Below are 21,076 nucleotides of genomic sequence, written 5' to 3' on the forward strand. Positions count from 1 at the left end.
CGAGTCGTTGAAGCTAGGAAAGAGCACGACGAGAGCAGGCAGTGCGGTGATTGAGATAAGTTGAAATTGTCTGGACCGTAGACAAATTCATTGCTTCCTTGCTTGAGCCCCCGCGATCGAGGCACGGTCCAAGCAGTCGATGAAAAGGCCTGCTATATGGGCTCAGAGTCCTCTCCAGTACGTCGTCTCCGCTACTTTGAAGCTGCCAGCCTTCTCCACGTTCTGACTGCTGTTGCCTACCAAGACCTCAAACTCATCCTTCTCACTCACCCAGGAATCTGCCTGCTCGTCCCAGAAGCTCGTCGCGTACTTCTTGCTGATCTTGATCTCTACCTTCTCCTTCTCTCCTGCCTTCAGGTGTACCTTCGTGAACCCCTTGAGCTCCTTTGGTGGCCGATTGATGCTCGGCGACTTCTGGGAAATGTAGACCTGCACTACTTCTGCGCCAGGAATCTTGCCGGTATTGCTGACCTTGGCTGTAACGCTGATTTCGTCCTTGCCGTCTCGGACGTTCAGGTCGCCGAGCTCGAATGTTGTGTACGACAGACCGTGACCGAAAGCAAAGCCAACGTCCTTCTTGGTCTTCTCGTAGTAGCGGTACCCGACGTAGACGTCTTCGCCGTACAGGGCCCGACCTCGCTCCGATCGGAAGTTGAGGAACGCCGGATTGTCCTCATTTCGTACTGGGAAGGACAGAGGTAGCTTGCCGCTGGGATTCGTCTCGCCGAAGACAACGTCAGCAATGGCGTTGCCCGTTTCGTTGCCGCCGTACCAAGCCTGTAGCAGTGCGTTGGTTCCAGCAAGCCACCTGTGCATCGTCACTGGAGTACCAGACTGTACGACCACTACGGTGTTGGGGTTTACCGCAGTGACCGCCTTGATCAGCTCATCTGAGCCCTTCGGAAGATCCATATGGGCTCGATCATATCCTTCTGACTCCCAATCTGCGTTGAGACCCATGCAGAGGACAACTTGCTCGACCTCCTTCGCGAGTGTCACGGCGCGCTTCAACTCTTCTTCGTAATCGATGACCCGCTCGCATCCTATCCGGAAGCCGCCAGCACCGAAAGCCGTGGCACCAGCATTGCCAATCGTCATGGTCGGCAGAGTGCCAAAGGTAACCAGGACATGATAAGCCTTCCCTTTCTCCAGCTTGACACGGCCGGTCTCTTCTCGTGTGCCGGATCCGAAGAACGAGTCTCCGGGGTACTGCTTGGTCTCATTGTCGACTACCACTTTACCGTCCACGAAGAGCTTCGCCGTGCCAGCAACAGACAGACTGAATTCGAATTCGATAGTCTCTTCTGGTGTGACAGTACCTTCGATCTCAGCATAGTAAAGCTCGCTCTTCGGCTTTTCGGGGTGCTTGTAGTCCACCAACAAGGCATCTGATTTCGTGAGATACAAATGATCGAACGGTTTGCGATCTGGAGTCGAGGGAGGCTCTGTGTATACTCTCATGTCCAAGCCCTTCTTGCCGTCCTTGGTACGGGCCCGTTCCGACAGCAGTGGTAGCGACTTCCACCCAGGAGCACCCAAAGCGTACTTGACTCTTTTGCACGCCCCTTCGACGCCTTCCAGTGGCGAGCGTGCGTAGTACGGCAAGAGCGACGCCGATCCACCTCCGCTGAAGGCAGCAATTGCGGCATTTGGACCAATGACCGCTGTCGTCTTCTCCTTCTTAAACGGCAGAACGTTCTTCTCATTCTTCATCAGCACAATGCCACTGGCACCAATGTTCCGGAGCAGCTTAGCAGTTTCTGGGGTATCGACAGCCTTCTCGGGAGCATTCTCGGGAATGCCGAGAGGATGCGTCCGCTTAATGAGCTGCAAGACTGCTCGAACACGATCGTCCACATCCTTTGTGAACAACTTGCCACAGTTGATGGCTTGGCTGACTTGCGTACCGCGCGCGTATGAAGGACCAGGCATTTCCAGATCAAGTCCAGCTTGTACCGACTCGACTGCGGAGTATGTACCAAACCAGTCACTCATGACCAGACCGTCGAAGCCCCATTCCTCGCGTAGAACCTTCTGCAGGATCCTCGGATCCTCGCTAAGATGTGTACCGTTCAATTGGTTGTAGGCAGTCATATAACACCAGGGTTTGGCATCTCTCTGAGCGATCTGAAATGGCATGAGGTAGATCTCACGCAGGGCCCGCTCTGTGACAATAGAATTGACCGACATCCTCTGGTGTTCTTGGTCGTTTGTGACAAAGTGCTTGACAGTGGCGGCTACTCCTGTCGATTGAATGCCGTTGACAGTAGCGGCAGTCATGGCTCCTGCCAAGCACGGGTCCTCAGAAAAGCTCTCGAAACCACGACCACCAAGCGGCGAACGCTGCATGTTTGTCGTAGGCCCAAGAATCACAACAGCTCCCTTCGCCTTAGCCTCTGCACCCTGTAACTCACCACCCTTGTGGATGAGATCAGTATCCCATGTAGCTGCGAGTCCAGTTCCGCAAGGCAAGCACGCAGCTGGAATACTGTTTCAGAGCATTTTGGTCAACTTTGTCTCGGGAAATGATCATGAAATGGAAGATTGCATGGGAGAGGCGGCAGTCATGTCTCGGGAGATCCTTGTGTGCGTGCTCAAGCCAATGCTCGTGTCAACGCTCAGTTCCCGATACAAGCCTCCGAGGGAACTCACCCGAGGAAGAAACGAGTACCTCGAACGCCATTGGGCCCGTCAGACACTCGTATCGAGGGTACACCCAATCTGTGAACGGGTGCTGTGTGCCAGAAATCTATACCGGAGAGCAGGGCTACCTTCTCGGCGGGCTCCAGCTTTTTGATGACATCCTCGACGTCGAATTCGCCAAGGGGCGGATGTTGTGTCATGTTGATGGCGTTAGGGGACATGTGGGAGAATTGAATGAAGGCCTTGACTAGAGAAAAGAGTCCAAGGGTATGAACAGACGACTTTATGTATGGTCACGTTCATCTGCACAACGTGTTGTGGGCTGCTGTCTGGGACCACAATGTCACGGGGAAATCATGGAGCAACGAGCAGAGTAAGACAGACTTTACTTGCCTGTCGGCACGGCCAACCGCGCCTTCCATCCTGCGGCATTGGCACGACAGCTCACTTTGGCTCCGTTGCTTTGCGTTTCTTTGGAAGAACTCCGGCACGATTGGAAATGTAGAATCGGCCCATGATCGCGGAGTAATTCTGAATGGAGAGACTGCAGGTACATGCTTTGCTCCCGCCCGCCCAGCAAGGAGTGGGACATGATGGACGAAGGAAGCCCACTCTCTTAGGCCGCGTTAGGCCTGGAGCCGAAGTTCAAGCGGCACTGGGTACTAGCTGGTGGTTGGGCCAACCAAAATCTAGCCTTCAAACAATATTGATGGCGAGCTTCACGCGCTGCGCTCTTCCACAGTCGGACAGTAGATGTGTCACGACCGACCTCGTGTGTGTCTACAGGCTAGCCGTGGTTCTATTCGTCGTTGATGGTGGGAGTCTTTCTCCTACTGCTACTTCCATGACCACGCGACGAGAGGCTCTCCACTTGTTGGAACCGCCTGTATTAGCTGCGACAACATCGACCGACGAGTCTGGCACTCTGGTGTCTGTATTCTCACATGAGCTAGATCTCATTCGACCACTGGGCGGCCCTCAGGTGTGATGGCGACAGGGAGACGAGCAAAGCGGCGAGGACAACCGATTGTCCTGGAAGCTGGTCAAGCTCGGCTCCCGATGATGGCTTCATAGTCTTCCAGGCTGGCAAAAATGATGTTGATCAACTCAGTCGAATGTTCCAAGATTTCTCTCGAGCCAGACTGTAGGAGCGACGTTTTGCGAATCCATGTCTGGTGGTGTTTGAAGTCCCCCAAGCAAGAATAGTCTCTGGTTGTTTCTGATGCATGGATGTGGACTCTCGTTGTGATCTTGTTTCTGCTGAGCAATGTCACTGCTCCTATGATGGTCCGTGTTTTGCTTTTGCTACATCACCTTCCCCTCGAGCATCCCCGCCCCTCGACTTGAGAAGATGCCCATAATGCCGAAGCCACTGTAGAACAACGCGAGCGGGTAGCAACGAGGCCACGCATGCCGCTCATTCTTCCCACACTCACAAACATCCCACTGCTGCTGAACGTGCACCACCCGACAGCTAACGACGTCAAAACATAGCCCATGACCGTGTCCATAGGCACCGCAATGCCACACATCGCAGTCATAACCAACGGCAAAAAGCAGTATCCCAGCACGCTCGCGCTTCTGCTGTATGTCAACGTGCTGCTGAAGTGGCCGCCTGCGTGATGACCTGCATCAACATGATCTCTCTGCGCCTGCGCCATCTGACCGTGTGGGTCGGGCGTCTCGTTGGGGTCGACGGGAGGGGTCATCAGGGCGAAGATCCAGTGAAGGGCTATCGAGCCGAAGACGGCAATCCCATAAATGTAGCCGTAGAAGAACTTCCCTGACAGGGCAAGGAACGCGCCGTATAGAATGAGGAAGATGAGACCGCCGTAGAGGTCACTGTCGTCCATGATGTGCGGTGAGGGTCTCGAGAGGGGGTTGAGGACTGCTACCGTCTGAAAAGCTCCTGTCAGCGATGCTGTGTATAATGTTGAAGACCCGGCTCACCTTGGTCTTGATATGGCCGAAGTTCACGCCTAGCTCCTCCATCAGACCAGGCTCACCATCGTAGCCTTCTGTGCCGAAAGCTGCTACCCAGCCTGTTCTTAGGCCACCTTGCTCGCCCATACGCCCACTCACGCTCGCGCCACCGAAGTCGGCGCCGCCGCCTCCTGACCTGGCACCGCCGCCATATGAAGGGTATGCTGACGCCGCGTTTGCGCCGCTGCCTCCGTACCCGCCATATGAGGCCTGTGAGGGTGTGGTGTGGCCGGACACGGCGTCGTAGGAGGATGAGTAGAACTGTAAGTTCTGTGCTGAGCTACCAGCAGCGCCGGAAGGCTGGTAGCCCTGGTTATAGTATGACATGTTGGAATGGAGAGGTGTCAATACGGGGTGTCGGTTGATGAGACCTGGCCGTCCCGGGCCCGCGAGAGTTTGGCACTACCAGCTACGAGCGAGCGGCAGCGATCTTGAGGTGGCAAGTCTGGGACGAAGGATGCTCGTTGATCTGGTAGCGTGACGTGAAGCTGGGTCGTGTAGGTAACGACGTGGAATTTCGCAATGCATGTGCGGCTCGAGAGATTTGGTGAATGCAGTTGATCAGTGCGGAGAACACGCCTGCCTCCCCAATCCTCTTCTGGACAGCCTGGCTTCGCGCCTACAGAGTACGACAGGCACATACCTATCCATCCATAGACGGCGGAACGGCTGCTGCCTGTCACATTGATCTTGGTACTTGACTTTCGACCGTAGAACTTGGAATGCTTGTCTATCGTTGTATTACAGGGGCACTCTCTACAGAAAGTTGATGCCTATCCCGAATTGCACCCCTTTCCGTGCATCCTCTCCTTTCCTTACAACCAAAGGAAGAGAGAAGTTGAGCTCGAACCTGGCCACTGGATGTGCATATACCAAGCCGACACCTGCAGAAGTGCTGGGTAGTCCATCGCCGAGCTGTTGCACGGCTTTTGAGATGCCTGACCTGACGTCCTCACTCGACATCGCTCCTTCCTTCTCTCCCCGCAATGCAAGTAATCTGCCGGAATTTACAAAAGCCTGCAGTCGCAGTGGTCGATCAGCCCGACCCTCGGCAGCGGCATGAGTAAAGAAGCACCGCCAGCAGCATACACATCTCCGCCAACCGCGTCAGCTCCATCGTGCGGCCCTAAACCTGATAACCTAAATCCTCGCACGTCTGTGGGACCTCCCAGCTGAAACCGATCGTTAATTTTCGATGGTGATGGACTGCTCTGACCGGACAAAGCGAGAGGATAGAGCATGCCGGCACGAGCACCGAAGGTGAAGCTGACGCCGCTGTCACCTTTTATGCCTGGTATGGGAATAGGGATCGCCGTCTGTTGTTCCACCTCGCCCTTGAAGAAAGCCACATCGCCTGCTAGGGGCCCGAAGCCGGCCAACTCAGACGTCGTTTTCATGTAGTATCCCCTCGACGGTAACGTCGGGTTATCTCGTCGGTCGTTGACCCAAGTGTGTGATATGCTGCTCTTGAAAGACTCTCCAGCATCGTTCCGCACCGTCGGAGAGGCGTTCTGTGCCAGTCCAGTCACCGTTCTTCTGAAGCCATTGTAGCCGACCTCATGTACACCTGCCTTCGACAGCCACCGCAGTTTCGAGAAGCCGCCTCGCAGGATCTCTTCGTGGCTCGCGAAGAGCTTCTGCGTCGAGCTCTGCAGACCGCCTAGTTGGAATTTGAGGTCTGGGTTGCTGAACACTGGTGTGTCGATCGTTGCTGAATAGGAGGAGCGTGTCTTCGTGCCGAAGGAAGCATTGACGTCCAGTGTCTCCGCCCCTCCAAAGATATTCCGCCATTGTGCATTTGCATATGCTGAACCCTCTGCATTGCCTAAGTCTGTGCCGGTTTTCAAGAAAAGCCGACTCCGCTCTTTCACCGAGTAGAAGATCGCGACATCGGTCGGTGTGGTATCCGCATCGATTTGTGGTGGCTTATCGAAGTATATCGAGACCGGGTCGTGGAAAATGTCTGTCTGGTCAGTACCTGAGCGAGCTTGCGACCGCAGGACGCTCACCAAATGCTCTCAGCTTCTCTGCGACCGCTGCTGACTCTCGTATAACCTCGGACTGCGTATATGGCCTGTCACGGTTCGCGCTCAGTAGCGGATCGACCACGCCTTTGAGAAAGCTTCGTCTTGTGTTCGTTGCACCGAGGACAGTGACTGCCGATACTGTTGTCGGCAACGTCGAGTTTCGGTCTATTAGCTCAGCGAGTCTTAGCTGGCTCTTCTGGAAGGTCGCCTGCAGCCTCTCGTTGATAGCCTCCTGCCGCTGCTCGAGCTCTTTCGGGTCTGCTCGTTTGAGCTTTGCGAAGATGTCGTCCGACACTTCGGTCTCAACCGAGGCCATTGAGGCCGGCTGTCGATCTACCTGGAGATTCTCAAGAGCTCGGAGGCGTTATTTGCTTAGGCGTGTGACATTGGTTCCGGTGCTCGAAGCTCTTCCCGCAAGCTTGCCCGAGCATGCCAAGGAAATTTATCGGGACTAGTTTCAAGCCGGATGACAACGCTTTCGACAGTTCACGACACGGTGCCTAGACGCTGATGCATTATAACTTTCGGACAACAGGACCTTGACATATGTGTCACTCGTTGTGTTTGCTATAACCTCATGCCCAGATGATCATGATCAGACAAGCCGCTTCTCGCACATTGGTCCTCTTTCTCTGATCAGTCTGCTCGAAGATGCTAACACTCCTCACAGGCCCAATGGATTCTGGGCAGTCTGCTTGCTCTCGTCCCCAGCGCTGCTACCTGTGGCTTTGCCAATGGTATTCTTTGTGGTATCGCCGGCACCTTTCACCGTATTGCCTAGACCGGAGCTCACACCTCCCAAAGTGTCGCCCACGCCCTTGCCAGCGCTTCCAACAGTATTGCCAACAGTATCGGTCACACCGCTCAACGCGTTGCCAGCGGTCTCGCCTAAGCCACCTAAGATTCCTCCGGTGAGTCAGGGTGGGCTCTGGGGAAGAGGAAGGGGGATAGGAAAAGAAGCCTGCGTACCACCGGATTTCTTCTGTTCAGACATTATTGTGTTTGTGACTAAGTATCGATAGTCGTGTATAGTGCTTTTGAAGGTTCCGTTGCCTATTGTTTGGAGGTGAAGAAGTGGCACAGTATATATGGCTGGCGTAGACATATGAGATCACGCACGGCACAGAGACTCGACCTGAGGCTTGCACGCGGACCTACTGTGGCTTGACGTCAATCGACTGGGATCAGTCACTTTGACGAGTGTCTCGTGGACCTGAATGGTTGGGGCACGAGCATGCTGACAAGGTATTGGAGAGAATGAACAGTTGGCCAGGGATGCCTGTGTGAGGAGAAACAGGTTCAGTCTCCTCCTCGACGCTGATGGCCGCGCCACACTTGAGATCCAGAGAAAGTCCAAGTCGTTTGTGGCGGGGCAGGTCTACACAATAATCGCGAAGATGGTGGTACGAGAAGAGGAGAAGGGGGGAACTGGAAGGTAGAGGGGCACAGAAATGATGTCATTTTCATGTCAGACGTGGTTGCCTTGTTCTTGCCTCAGCCACCCAGCTTTTCGAAGTGTTCTCATGACTCCCACCGGAAGATCTCGTTCCATTTTGATCATGTATTCAGCCATGGCAGCAACGTTCTCGTCTTGCTCTTCTGCAAGGCTACATGAGCCAGCCCAATTCAGTGTTTTAGCACGCGCTCAATCCTCAATGCTGCATAGGGGGCCTCAGGCTTGTCGCAGCCGAGAAGGCTGTGCCAGCTACGGCCCGGACTATGGCCAATCAAGTATGATGACTACTGACTGGCGCGACAGTGTGCTGTCTAGCGAAGAGAACTTTGGTAAGCGAGACTATCGGTAGGTTGTTTGGTTTTGCAACAGTACGCACTGTGCCGATGGTAATATCACAAACAATGCCCAAGTATCATGTCACGAGAATATCCGGCCTCGAATTCGATCAATCAGGTTATCAATTCGTAGCACCATCACTTTCACTGAAAGAACAGGATGACCATAGAAGCTTCAGAATGGACATCATCAGACTGGGCTCCCCTACCAACGCTCCATTCCATCCGTCTGCTCAGGGTTACACTTACAGATGAGGTGCCTATCGAATTGGACATCTCTCTTCGCGTCGTCGATCTGAACGATAATCCAACGTACAACTGCCTATCCTACACATGGGGTAACCCTCTCATGAATGACACCAATCATTATGCCGACCACCGCGTTCTCTGCAACAACAAATGGACCTATGTTGGCTACAACCTCTTCGAAGCTCTACGCACACTCACCGAATTGGACGCACAACATACAGCAGACATCTGGGTCGACAAACTCTCCATCAATCAATTGGATGTGGAAGAGCGATCTTCGCAGGTGAGAATGATGGGAAGAATATATCGAGGCGCCACAAACGTGCTCGCATGGCTAGGTCCTGCAGACGAAGACACCGCGATTGCTGTTCAAGTAATCGAGACGTTGTCACAGGCAAACATCGACAACGACAAGATTCATGTGAATGGCAACCCGCAGATTCATAAAAATCAGAAGGCGAGCAGCTCCTTGACGAGAGCACGTACACAAATTTTGAGATCCCGTTCATCAAACTGGATCATTGGCGCTCCTATGTGAACTTGCTTTCGCGCAGTTACTTCAGCCGAGTAAGTGCTCCTCACAGTCATGAATCACAGACGCTCGGCGATGAATCAGCCTGTGTCTGCTGCATCTGAGAGCCCCCCTGACCAGCTGGACAATCGAGTTGCTTCCGTCACGCTGAAGGGTGAGTTTCTGCGCTGACGCTACGAAAGGCATGGGTTCTACAAGAGGGCTGGCTGGCTGCGAACCTACACTTCTACTGCGGCAACTATCACATAAGCTTCGACACCATGGCCGATCATCACTGGAACATGCACCACATGCCCTGGGATCACTGGCACGGCAGACAACGACCGAGTTCTGATCTAGCAAGATTGCAGCGTGAGACCGGAAACGAGACCTATATTTATGCAAGAAGCCAGATCAATTCGATCAAGAACCATCGTCGTATGGTCCGAAACGCCGACCTGAAGAAAGCCAAACCTGGCGATGGTCTATTGTATCCGCTTAACATCATAGGCTCGATTGAGATGTTCCAGGATCACTCCGGCGCCTCTAATCGTGGGCGCTTTGCAACTGATCCACGGGACATGATCTTCTCCACGCTCTCGATGTCGAATTATCCCCATCTAATTCCAGATTACAGCCAGTCCGTGCGCGACACTTTCACACATATAGCAAAGTATGTGGAGGAGAAATCATGCTTCTTCGGCATGGGCCACATTGAAGACCATTCTTTCCGTGTGCGACACGACCTTCCCTCATGGATGGCAGACTACACGTCAGTGCTTCGCCCCAGTCCGTTCTCATCTAAAGGCGGATTCTACAGAGCTTCGGGCGAGCTGGGCGAGGTCCTAAAAGTTGTTTTCGACGACACAGCAAACGACATCCTTGCAGTGAAAGCGCTACACATCGACACCGTGGCTCAAGTCGAGGGCACTTGGGCAGACCTGATGGCAGGTGACGCAATAGCTGGATATATAGATCTGGTCAACAAGATGCCTGTGACGTACAAGAACGGCGAAAATCGTGCGGAGGCTCTCTGGAGAACTCTCATTGCCGGACGGCCAGGTAACGGGCCTCGTCCGCCAGACTCGAGCTGGACGGCCTTTGTCCGCGAGGCTTTATTTATGCTTGTGATATATTCGGTCACGAAGTCGATGTACGCAGCGGAGTTCGCACCTCCCACAGATACGGGCACTGGTCATCCTCGAAGTCTCAAGGATGTCCTCAGAATTCAGACTATGCTGAATAAGATGAGAGCGATCTCAGCGACCGACGGCACCGATGTGTTTCCAGATCCGGATGCGGTTAACGACTTCTACAGCCAGCAACACCAACAAGTCGAAGATGCTATTGCTATGCAGGATGAGCCAGGGTCCTTGCTCAACATGTTTCCCGGTGCATGGGAGTACTATGATGCTCTTCGAAACTTCCTGCCTTATCGACGTCTGTTCAGAACAAAGTCCGGCTACATTGGAATCGCTGGACAGTCTCTTCAAGCTGGGGACGAGGTGGTGCTGGCACAGGGGTCGGGACAGCCTTGGATCGTCAGACATAGACCAGATAGTGAGCGTTACAGGTTTGTGGCGGCTGCTTTTTTGCATGGCATCATGAATGGGGAACTGGTTGAAGACTTGAAGGAGAACGCTGTGCGGATGGAACTAGACTGAAAATGTTGTTCCTAGAGTCTCAAGCGATCTGCTTGTCATCCCACTCCAGATCAGCCCAAGGCCTTCCCTTGGTCTCCTCCGCTAGATCCTTCATCGTCTTCCACTTCCACACCGTCTCCCCAGGGTCAACCACCTCATTATCAGAACCCAAGCCCCCATGCGCTCTGTGATCAATCTTACCCTCCCCCATCAGAAACCTCAAGTACTTACTCGGATCACTCGTCCTCTCCCTGATCGTCTCCTCCTTCCACTTCCCCAAATCCCTCTCCTCGATCTCAATGTCCCCACCACCCGCCGCCTTCATCAACTTAGCAATCTCCCTCGTACTGACCGTATCCCCCGCAACATGAATCTCCTCCAAAACACCCACCATTTCCGCCCTTGCCGCCTGCGCAACCACCTTCCCCGCGTCGTCTAGACTCGTATACGATACCTTCGCATCTGCCGAGCCGACACATTCATACCGCCCCTCTCGTGTATGAAACCCGAACCACGGGCCAATACTCTCCTCCAGAAACAATCCCACAAAAATCCTCAATACCCTCGTCTTATTGGGATCAAGCAGCTGTCGAGTAAGTTCAAAATGCGCCTTCTTGTGGTCCCACTCCACATGCCGGAAATCGTGCACCGTGTGATCTACGCCGAATTCGGAGGGGATGTACAGCTTCACGTTCACTGAAGGGTCGGCGAGGGCGCTGACGAGGCTGTCCTTGAAGTCGTGTCCGGTGGGGCCGACGGCGGAGATGAGCACGTCGATGTCGGTGAGGGAGGCGGCGATGTTAGCTGGGTCGTATATCCGGAATTCTGTGGTGGAGGTGTCTAGGTGTGCTGGGAGGGTGGATTTGCTGTTCGGCCGGACGAGGATGACGATGGCGGCGTAGGAGGGGCGGAAGGTTGGGGCGAGGAGAGCTGCGAGGATGTGTGTGCCTAGCGCCGGTGGCGCCGGCGAGGGCAATTGTTGGTTTGTGGTCTGAGGTCATGTTTTGGTGTGCTGTAATGTGCTCGCTTGGTTGGTGGCGAGTGTGCTAGTGTGAGCTGCTGATATAGTGTGCCTTCCAGTATAACTACCTTAGATGGTCGAGTTTCTGGATTTTTACCATACGAGAATGATGTTATGCTATGCTGCCGTGTTCATATAGCATAGTCAGGGCGTGCTTGCTATACGCGAAGGTTGCATGATTGAGGATGTCGGACACATTCGAAACGCTGCATTTATCCGACTGAGGACTAAGGTAGCCCCTAGTGCGTCGGATACCGATCAGAGACGGGCTGTGCTTAGGCAGTGACATTTTGGCTTGACCTCAGTGATTCCATGACTACGTGCGAGGTCTGCGCACCCAGCGAATATGCTCTGGTACTGGAACGCCCAAAGACACGATCTTAGCTAACACAATCAGGAGCTCTAAGGAGTTTTGTGTCTTCGTACGCCTGAAGTCATACTCAGAATGATTATGAAAAGCGCATGGTTCAGCGGAGTATTCTGCCCTCACTTCCAATTCAACCTGACCAACTTGCATTCGGTCCGGGAAAAGCTCTGTCCTCAGTAGAGCACCTGTATGAGCCTCCAGTGTTTGCGTCAGGCAAGAAGGTTCCTCATGTCCAGTGGCTACTTCCAGGTCCCAACCAGACCCTCCTCCGCCTTCCCTAAGATAGGATCGTTCTCTGGCTTCGGCACTGCCCAGACTTTCTGCATGGACCGAGTCAGTATAGTCTTGAACGCACTCGAGCACGGCCAGACAGGCTCCATTCGCAATCAGCATGCATGCACAGTAGCGTCAACACTCACCTCATACTCCCCTTCACTCTCCCCGCCCTGCGCAAAGTCCCACTCCCCGCTCCCAATAGGGTACGCCCCAATCATCGTGAACCCATCCAACTTCAACTTCTCCAGCGCAAGCCTCACGTCCCCTCCCTCCATACTCGCATCAATCCGATGCCCATCGCCCGGCGTCAACAACTTGAACCCCTCATCCGGCGACACCGCATGAGTCTTATGCGCAGTCCCGGCCGGTAGCACAAATACATCCCCAACATTTGCATCCACCACTATCCCACCGCTCTCATACCCGTCCCCAGTAGTATTCGCCTCCATGTCCTCCGTCGTGTCCGCCACCCCGAATCGGATCCGCGCCCTTCCCGATAGCACGGCCATGCACTCATGCGCCGCGCTATGGTAGTGGGAGCGCTGGGTCGCGCCGTAGCGGAAGATCCATTGCGTGCGCCAGCCGTTGGCGGTGAAGGTGTCGTGGACGCTTGGGGCTGAGCAGTCGAGATCCTTGAGGAGGCCGGGATAGTGCAGCAGGGGCTGTGGGGAGTTGGGGACGAGGGCGGTGGGAGGGAGGTGGTACATTTTGACTTCGACCATGGCTGTCAGTCACCAGTTGGCTGCTGCTCGGGTTGCTGTGTCGGCTCCTTGCGAAGGGGAAATGGCGGCGAATGCCTGGTCAGGGTGGAAGATGCGCGCTTGGAGTAAGTGTACGTGTGTCTGGTGCTGAGATGATCTTGCTGGTCCACAGGACTTGCTATAGAAATGCTAGTGAGCTCGTTGAAGGGCGCCTGGCAAGTGATTGTCCTATACGCAACCGTGGATGACTGGTGGTAGGTAGTGGAGAACCATCGAATAGATATATGCATCCTCGGCATTGTCCGTCAACCCTGTAAGTTGAACTTGGAGTTGGAGGTCGGATGGACTTCCGAGTGCGGGCAGACAGAGTCAAATTCAAAAGCAGGCAGCGAATCCTGGCGCCTGGGTTAGTGATACATTTCGGGACATGACAAACAGTGCGCGTATATAGAGTCGAAAAGTGTATGCATTGAACTATACACGAGTCAGAATACACTCATACCACGAATCCCTTACCAGCCAGACGCCGAACGCTCAAGTCGTAGTAGCTCATGCAAGTGCAAACCAAAGCATCTGTACGCCGGCAGACCGCTAGAGTTCCGTGTTCCATTCTTCGTCTGCAACGTCGTCCCCTTTGAGAACGACTTGATCATCATCCACTTCGTCCAAACATATCAGACCAAAAAAGGCAGGATGCTTGCACCGCTCTCGCGCTGAGCTCGTCGCGGTAGCCGTGCTGCTAGTGACAGCTGTGGAACTCGGAGCAGACGTTATGGGGAAGCTTGATGTCTTGGAATGATGGTGGCGATCTCGACAGCCAAAGAAGAGGCCGGGTGTTTTGCATGTCTCTGGCTGGCTTGTCTGCTTTGTTGTCGGCGCTGTGGCTGTTGGTGTTCGATCTTTGCACCCCCACCAGCCCGGATGCTCACAATCTGTGGAAGAGACTGTTCCGGTGTGAGTGGTCGCTGTGTCCGTGGTGGTGGTCACTTCCGTTGTCGCTGGAATGGTAGTCGTTGTGATTGTAGTATTCTTCTCTTCATTGCAGCCAAACCAGCCTGGCGAAACGCACGTCGTCGTTGTATAGGTGGTGGTCACGATCTGCTGCGTTGTAGTCTCGTCGAGACATCCCCACCAGCCGGGTGTCTTACATGTTGAAGTCCGTGTGCGAGTGTTCGAAGTCGTGGTGGTGGACGTTTTAGTTGTGGTAGGATCCGAACCGTTGCTCTCGAAGTACTTCCAATTGAAGCAATCCACGCACTCATTGTCCGGCACACATTTCGGCACCTTGTCGTACTTCTTTATGACGTTGTCGATGACGTTATGAATCTTGTGATTGCCAATACCGATGCGCCATCGCAGATCCGTGACGGTGTCGTAGACACACTGCAGCCCGGTATGACACTGTGACTCCATTGCATAGCCTCCAAGAGTACAAGTCGCAGTAGCTCCATTACATGTTCCCATGAAGACTGGATCAGCGGTATGGCCGATATGTACCGAGCCAGTGTAAGCACGTCTGTAGGCTTTGTTCGGGTCTCCCGTTGGAGGTCGAGGCAGCCCAAGTCGTTTGGCAGCAAGGTCATCGCCGGGTGCCTCGAATGTGACTACAGGTCGTCCGAAGGTCATACCGAGTAGACTGCTGACAGAGCCCCCGAGAGAGTGTCCGACAAGCCAGATGTTTGAGTCAGGGTATATCTTGGTCACATTCGTGTAAAGCTCGATGGAAGCACGATAGTACCTATTCTCGCGTCGAAGAGCCTGACCAAGACAGGTCGAGTTGCAGGTGTATGAGCTGTCATAGCAGTCGCAGACCTGCCGCCAGAAGTACTGACCACCCGCACCGCAACAGCAGCTGAAGAACAAATTGTCGTTGATCTTGTCCCGTGTCGTTGTGCCGTCTCCATCGAATACAGCAGGCGAGGTGCCCTTCAGACTGATCACGATCGTTTCATTCTTGTCATCTGCAAAGATGTAGCCTCGAAGGCCATCACCTTGCCAGCCAAAGTTTGTATTGTTATCGTAGCCTTGAGTAACATTCTCCCATTCGCCCTCGTAGGGCGTTGGCACGTAAGCATTTGCTGCCATTACGGCCATGTTTATGACGGTATCTTTGCTTGTGACATCTGGCGCCGACACCTCGTCTATGGTCCAATCCTCTGCACCGAGGGCAGCTGGCTGCCCTGTGAGACGCGCATAACTGAGGTGTTGCTCAATACTGGCGGGTGATCTGTCGACCAGTCGCTCTATAGGCGTCTTCCTCGATCTCACTGAAACTCTTGGGGGCGGGTGCTCTTCCTCGGCAGCATGTATATCCCTCTTGACGTGCAAATTCGGATTCTGGTAGGTACCGCGATGATATATGTGTCGCAGTGTAAAGTCATGCGTCTGTGCATCTGGTACTACGGGCGCCGGAACCCATGGCTCGATTGCGGGTGCCTGCTCAAGAGCGGCTACCGATGTGGCGAGGATGGAAAGGACTGTAAGGGCGGTGATCCGACGACTCGATGAGCAGCCATGCGAACGACTTATCCGCGGCTTCATCTTTTGAGTTGTGTATGACTTAGCAATAAGAACTAAAGAGCGTGATTGTAGTCGTAATGGATTCGGCGAAGATGAAGGCGGGTGTGGATGGTCTCGATGTGGTCACCTGGAGATGCCTCGTCGTCATAGGCATGTGATTGGCTCCCCACCTGATGGTCTCTCAGGTACACGACAACACCGCGTCCTCTCTCACACGCTCACGTATGACTGATGACGGAGACAGCGGACATCGCGGGTTGTTGTCAGACAGCTTGAATGGGTGTAATCACAACTCTCCCAGGCATCTAAATTGCAAGACTTGGAGCCAGGAGCTCCGATCACTCGTTTCGTATGCACTGAAACATAACATGTCTACCTGCTGTCCAGAACAGGCACGGTGATTAGGTATCAAGTACTTGCAGTCTCTCACTTTTTCTTCGACGGTAACAGTCCGATCATCATTCATGTAGCACCATGTCACGAACAGCTTCGGCCTCGACGGGCAAGAACAGACCCTCCCCTCTATCTTCAAAGTCCTTCGCTCGCTACGAACCTTCCACCACGTCGAGTAGGGATCGAGCCAGCACCATCGCATCGCCGGTGTCAGTCAAGTCCCCTTTACACAATGGGCCGAGCAAAGAAGATGTCTTTGAGAAGCCTGAGGAGGATGAGGATGAGCCTATCAGTCCAAGCATCACCAAGAGCACCAGTCTGCCCGATAAGTTCGATGAATTACCCATTGAGCTGGCAAGCTTGACGGATCGCTTCATAGACTCCTTGAGTGCCAAGGTCTTCACCGAGCCACCAACGATAGATCAATTAGCAGACATATTCCAGGAGTTCTACATCAAAGCGTCTGGCAGTATATCTACACACATCTCTGCTCTCATGCTGCGGATGAACAGAGATGCATCGCCCTCGTCAAAATCGAAAGTTACAGCAGCGAAAAAGGGTGCAGACTCACTGGCGCCGCCAGAACGAGCGTCAGGGTCTCAGCAGATGCTAACAGCCAATGAGGTCACCGAGAAGCGGAAAGCGAGACGCATGCTCGAGTACAAAAGGTTGCTTCTGGAAGAAGCTGTGGAGCGGCGGGCATGTGAGAAGATATACAAGAAGATTTGGAGGCATAAGAGCACTCTTGACGAGGTGCGAGATGAGAAGTTGCGATCCAAGACGGCGGCACTGGCGTTGGTTGGCATTGGACTTAGAGATCTGGGTATCGAGATGAACGAAAAGTCGGAAACAACTGCTGAAGATCTGCAAGAGTCCCTCGTACCTGCCAGGGAAGGCCTTGCGAAAATGAACGACGAGCACTACCCACTTGGAAAATTGCAGCACCTCACAACAGCGCACAAGGCAATAGTGGACACACTATCCGCCATCAAACCATCTTCCTCGTCTGCCGACGAGATCTTACCCACACTCATATACACTCTCATCACCTCACCAGTCGAAGGCATCAACATCATCAGCAACCTGAATTTCATTCAACGATTCCGCACTGCCAGCAAGATAGACGGCGAAGCAGCTTACTGCCTGACAAATCTGGAAGCTGCCATCAGCTTTCTCGAAAACGTCGAATTAGCGAGCCTGAGAGCGGATGAGAGACCAGAAGGGCCCGATAAGCCACCAAGCATGGAGACGCCTTCAGACGATCGGCCAGAGCCCTTTCCAAGGTTTCCTTCAGACGGGCCATCAATCTCGACTTCGGAGCCGCTTACATCTACGACTACATCATCCGCCTCTGGCACGCCAGCCGAGCCATCAAGGAAACCTTCGTTAGCGATCCAGAAGCCACCAGCTCCGCGACATCAGCGCACACTCTCCGACCTACTCCAGCCCATCTCGAACGCGCCCGGTGCTGTGCGAACGAGCGCTGAAGAGTCTCTCAAGAATATAAGCACAACGCTCGACAACAGCTTCAAGGTCTTATTCGGCAAGCTGCGCGAACGTGGGAACGAGAACTCGAGTGCGGAAGTGGTCGTGCCTAAGACGCTTGACGAAGCGCGGCAGTTGGTGTCTCGGCCATTGACACCCCCGGATGCAGACGACACAGCAATCAGCGAGACGAGCTCAATAGCGGGTGATAGCTCTCACACGCCACCAAATAGGCTCTCTGCAACAGAGGAGAAAGTATTGGGCCTGTTTGGCGGACGGCGGCGAACGGCCTCGCTCATTAGAGATCGGAGTGCCGATTCGCAGCGCAGCACCACAAGCAGTACAACCAAAGATGCTGCTGCCGGCTCCAGAAAGGTGGCATTTGCAGCAACTGGCTCTGCTACGGATTTGAGCAAGGCGGCTGCCCCAACGAACGCTCCACTGATGAATCCGCTCGATTCAGTCAAAACCTTTGGTCAATCAATCAACATAAATCCACTCAACAACATCTCATCTGCGTTCGGCGGCGCCTTTCGATCTTTTGGTCGACAGCCGAGCTCGAATGCCAACCCCAGCTCGCCACGAACGGAGAAAAGCAATCCCTTCGCGATAAGATCAGCTTCTGCCACTACTGCGCCCGCCTCGCCAGGGATCCCCATGCCAGAGCCGACGGCAGAACAGATCTCGTTACGCGCACCGTCCAGGGGAGAGACGGCACATATCCGTGCTGAGCCACCCAAGGCACGATTCGTCAACGCGGCTGATGCCGACGAGCTCAAAATCAGCGAGGTTGACGAATTGCTGAAGGATTATCAGAGACTGGCGAAGATCCTTGACGGACTGAGGATCGTAGGCGAGGAAGAGGCGGAGGCTGAAGCAGAGCCGACAGCGTCGTAGGAAGTGCTGCGGCGACGAGTTAAAGCTCGACAGATGCTTCGAAACTCGAGCTTGATGGATGTTTGAGTCCATCCTCCGAGATGGAGTGCACATATAGAAAATCGCATACTTTCCTGACTTCACCATACTCTACTCTTTCGTTCGTGATCATAGCTGTGTCAAGGCGCAGATTGGACTAGGGTATACGCTCAGGCTGCATCCAGGCTTCAAGAAAGAAGTGTGAGGCACATCTCGATGAGGTCCCGAGGGAGAGCACGTACACCGAACAGCAGCATGTACGCCAAGGCTATACCTCGCCGCCGCCCACATCTGGCAACTTTGGCGAGATGAGCGACAGCGAGGATGCGCGGCCGTGCGGGGAAGGTCGCCTTCCGAATTGGGAAATTGGACCAGCTTCTATCTGAAAAAGTGCCAAGATGTAAATTTACAAAATTCTGTGAGTTTGCAAAAACTCTCACATTGTTACGCTTGGCACTTTTCCAGATAGAAGTCAGGACTTCCCAAAGTGGAAGGCGGCCTTCCCAAGGGAGCTGTCCATATGCTGGACGCTGCGCGGCGACTCTGTTGGTGATTTCAGGCAGCCATACCCTCTATATCACGCTGGCACTCGCGAATGACATCGGCGAGCCTGCTGACGCCTTCCCCCAGTAGCTCTTTGTCAGTCCAGGCGAAGCACAATCGAATATTCTGTTTGAAGGATGATTGCGTGCTCGCGTCGTCTCCATCTACGATGAATTTCGGTCCGGCTATGATGACCACGTCTCGCTCCAGCGCCTTCTCGGTGACGTTGTCCGCTTGCAGACGGCCAGGCAGCTTCAGCCAGACGAAATAGCCGCCAGCGACGTCCTTGCCTGGTTGTGGCATGGTCAAGCCTAGGGGAAGCAGATGAGTTTTGATTGCAGCCATCAGCTTGTGGTATCGTTCTGCGTACTCCGGTTGTAAGAAATTCAGAATGTGATCTTGCAAAGTACCAGTCTGGATCATGTTGTGCAAGAACGTTGCGACGAGATGGCTTGGCGCACCGCCAGAGCGTGAGCTGCCCGTTTGCGACAGGCCATATGCAAAGGCAGGGGTACCTTCCGCCCAACCTGTACGAACGCCTGGGCCGACGATCTTGCTGAAGCTGCCGTTTGACATGCAGTGGCCAAATTCATCAATGGGTCCTCCGTCTAGTTCGCGATCAACATCGACAAGGCGCGGCATGTATGCATGCTCGAGGGTCTGCTTGGGCTTTCTCGGATTAGATGGCCATTGTAGCATGTCGTATCTACCCCTTTGGTCAGTCTTTTGTCCTTACCTCGGGTAGTACAGTGTGCGACGCTCGAAATGCGCATTCTCAACGCGAATATTGGCTCTGACAAAGCTGATACTGTGACTTACACATCATCTGCAACGATGAGGGCATCGTATCTCCGGGCGAGCCTTACGAGGTCCTGTCTTCTTCTCAACGACATGATCCGACCAGAAGGATTGCTGAACGATGGGACGCAATAGATGACATGGCGATACAGCTTCCGCCAGGGCTTGGGCTGCTTGATGGTGGCGCCTTCACGTGGCTTGCTATTCTTGAGACCTTCCTCAAGTGCTTTTAGATCGATGCCTTCCTCATCCTCTGGGACCGCCCGTAACCGGCCGTCGAAGGATGCGTCTGCTATTATTCGGCACGCCAGATAGTATGTTGGTGCCACCATCCATACGTGCTGCGTATAAATAGGGTCAGTAAAGGTTGCTAGTGTGTTTCCAAGATTCTGGGAGGCTCCTCCCGTGATGCAAATACGCTCATATCCAATGGTTTCCTTCGGTCGGTAGAATCTAGTGAGCCACGCTGCTATGGAATTGCGAAGGGGCCGGTAGCCCTCATCATCGCCATACTCGAGGATCTCTGTCACGGTTCCTGGGTCTGTCTGCGAGAGTGTGTGGTTGGCCGCGTCCCTGAGAAGCCGTGGAGGCAGAAGCTTCTCGTTCGGCCAGCCTTTGAATAGGTCTATCTGTTTTCGAATCCTTACGGTCATCCTGAAGGCACACTTTCCAGGAGAGGCGATAAGCCTAGCCGTTTGCGAGGTTTTGCGGCGCTGTACAGACCTGATCTGGACAGCCAGCGAGTCCGTTGCTCGTATCATTCACTCTTCCCAGAAGATTCGGGCTGAGCTTACGCGGGCAGGGCTGTGGTACGCGTCAATAGCATAATCGGGAGCCGCCGAGTCCTTGAGGCTCGTGGTGAGATGTCGAAGGCTGCAAAATCAGTGGCGCAGTGCTTTTCCCGCCCGCGTGGCCCTGTTCCTGGGGCCGATGTATGCCTGCTTTCCAGGCGACTCGTGGCTGATCGCCTAGGCGAGAATAAGTTTAGGCTTCCCCACATGACGTCGATTCCAAGATTCGCAAGTGAAGCCGCGCGCAGTGTTTCATACAACGAACGACCATGGGTTCAAGGCAGGGCAAAATGGCCTTTCCGTTGTCAAATTCCTGGCTTAGTCCACTGCACATATGGCGGTACGGCAGTGCTTCATGCTGGCCAACGCCTCATATCTCTAGATATCGCTATTAGTACGAAGAACTCTCCTTAAGAACG

The 21,076-nt window shown here is 53.9% G+C and overlaps 7 protein-coding genes across 7 annotated transcripts; 2 read left to right on the forward strand and 5 right to left on the reverse strand.

Annotated features, from left to right (window-relative positions):
• Positions 1–162: 162 nt before the first annotated feature.
• AB675_8007 (putative beta-glucosidase I) lies at positions 163–4,953 on the reverse strand (the record flags this gene model as incomplete). The annotated part of the gene is made up of 3 exons (XM_018148420.1): positions 163–2,418; positions 4,080–4,541; positions 4,594–4,953. The coding sequence occupies 3 exons, from the start codon at positions 4,951–4,953 to the stop codon at positions 163–165; spliced, it is 3,078 nt and encodes a 1,025-aa protein (XP_018001246.1).
• A 680-nt stretch (positions 4,954–5,633) lies between these two features.
• On the reverse strand, positions 5,634–6,969 carry AB675_8008 (SAM50-like protein SPAC17C9.06; the record flags this gene model as incomplete). The annotated part of the gene is made up of 2 exons (XM_018148421.1): positions 5,634–6,589; positions 6,636–6,969. The coding sequence occupies 2 exons, from the start codon at positions 6,967–6,969 to the stop codon at positions 5,634–5,636; spliced, it is 1,290 nt and encodes a 429-aa protein (XP_018001241.1).
• A 348-nt stretch (positions 6,970–7,317) lies between these two features.
• Positions 7,318–7,647, reverse strand: AB675_8009 (uncharacterized protein; the record flags this gene model as incomplete). Its single annotated transcript, XM_018148422.1, has 2 exons — positions 7,318–7,559; positions 7,623–7,647. 2 exons carry the CDS (start codon positions 7,645–7,647, stop codon positions 7,318–7,320), a joined length of 267 nt encoding a protein of 88 aa, XP_018001001.1.
• A 957-nt stretch (positions 7,648–8,604) lies between these two features.
• On the forward strand, positions 8,605–10,868 carry AB675_8010 (uncharacterized protein; the record flags this gene model as incomplete). Its single annotated transcript, XM_018148424.1, has 2 exons — positions 8,605–9,114; positions 9,408–10,868. 2 exons carry the CDS (start codon positions 8,605–8,607, stop codon positions 10,866–10,868), a joined length of 1,971 nt encoding a protein of 656 aa, XP_018001309.1.
• Positions 10,869–13,803: 2,935 nt separating this feature from the next.
• On the reverse strand, positions 13,804–15,753 carry AB675_8012 (putative lipase ATG15; the record flags this gene model as incomplete). Its single annotated transcript, XM_018148425.1, has 1 exon — positions 13,804–15,753. The coding sequence occupies one exon, from the start codon at positions 15,751–15,753 to the stop codon at positions 13,804–13,806; it is 1,950 nt and encodes a 649-aa protein (XP_018001218.1).
• A 453-nt stretch (positions 15,754–16,206) lies between these two features.
• On the forward strand, positions 16,207–18,507 carry AB675_8013 (Vacuolar protein sorting-associated protein 9b; the record flags this gene model as incomplete). The annotated part of the gene is made up of 1 exon (XM_018148426.1): positions 16,207–18,507. One exon carries the CDS (start codon positions 16,207–16,209, stop codon positions 18,505–18,507), a length of 2,301 nt encoding a protein of 766 aa, XP_018001068.1.
• Positions 18,508–19,080: 573 nt separating this feature from the next.
• Positions 19,081–20,519, reverse strand: AB675_8014 (uncharacterized protein; the record flags this gene model as incomplete). Its single annotated transcript, XM_018148427.1, has 2 exons — positions 19,081–19,774; positions 19,888–20,519. The coding sequence occupies 2 exons, from the start codon at positions 20,517–20,519 to the stop codon at positions 19,081–19,083; spliced, it is 1,326 nt and encodes a 441-aa protein (XP_018001119.1).
• Between the last annotated feature and the right edge of the window lie 557 nt (positions 20,520–21,076).

The sequence above is a fragment of the Cyphellophora attinorum genome (genome assembly GCF_001299255.1).
Source record: "Cyphellophora attinorum strain CBS 131958 chromosome Unknown Contig10, whole genome shotgun sequence".
Lineage (NCBI taxonomy): Eukaryota > Fungi > Ascomycota > Eurotiomycetes > Chaetothyriales > Cyphellophoraceae > Cyphellophora > Cyphellophora attinorum.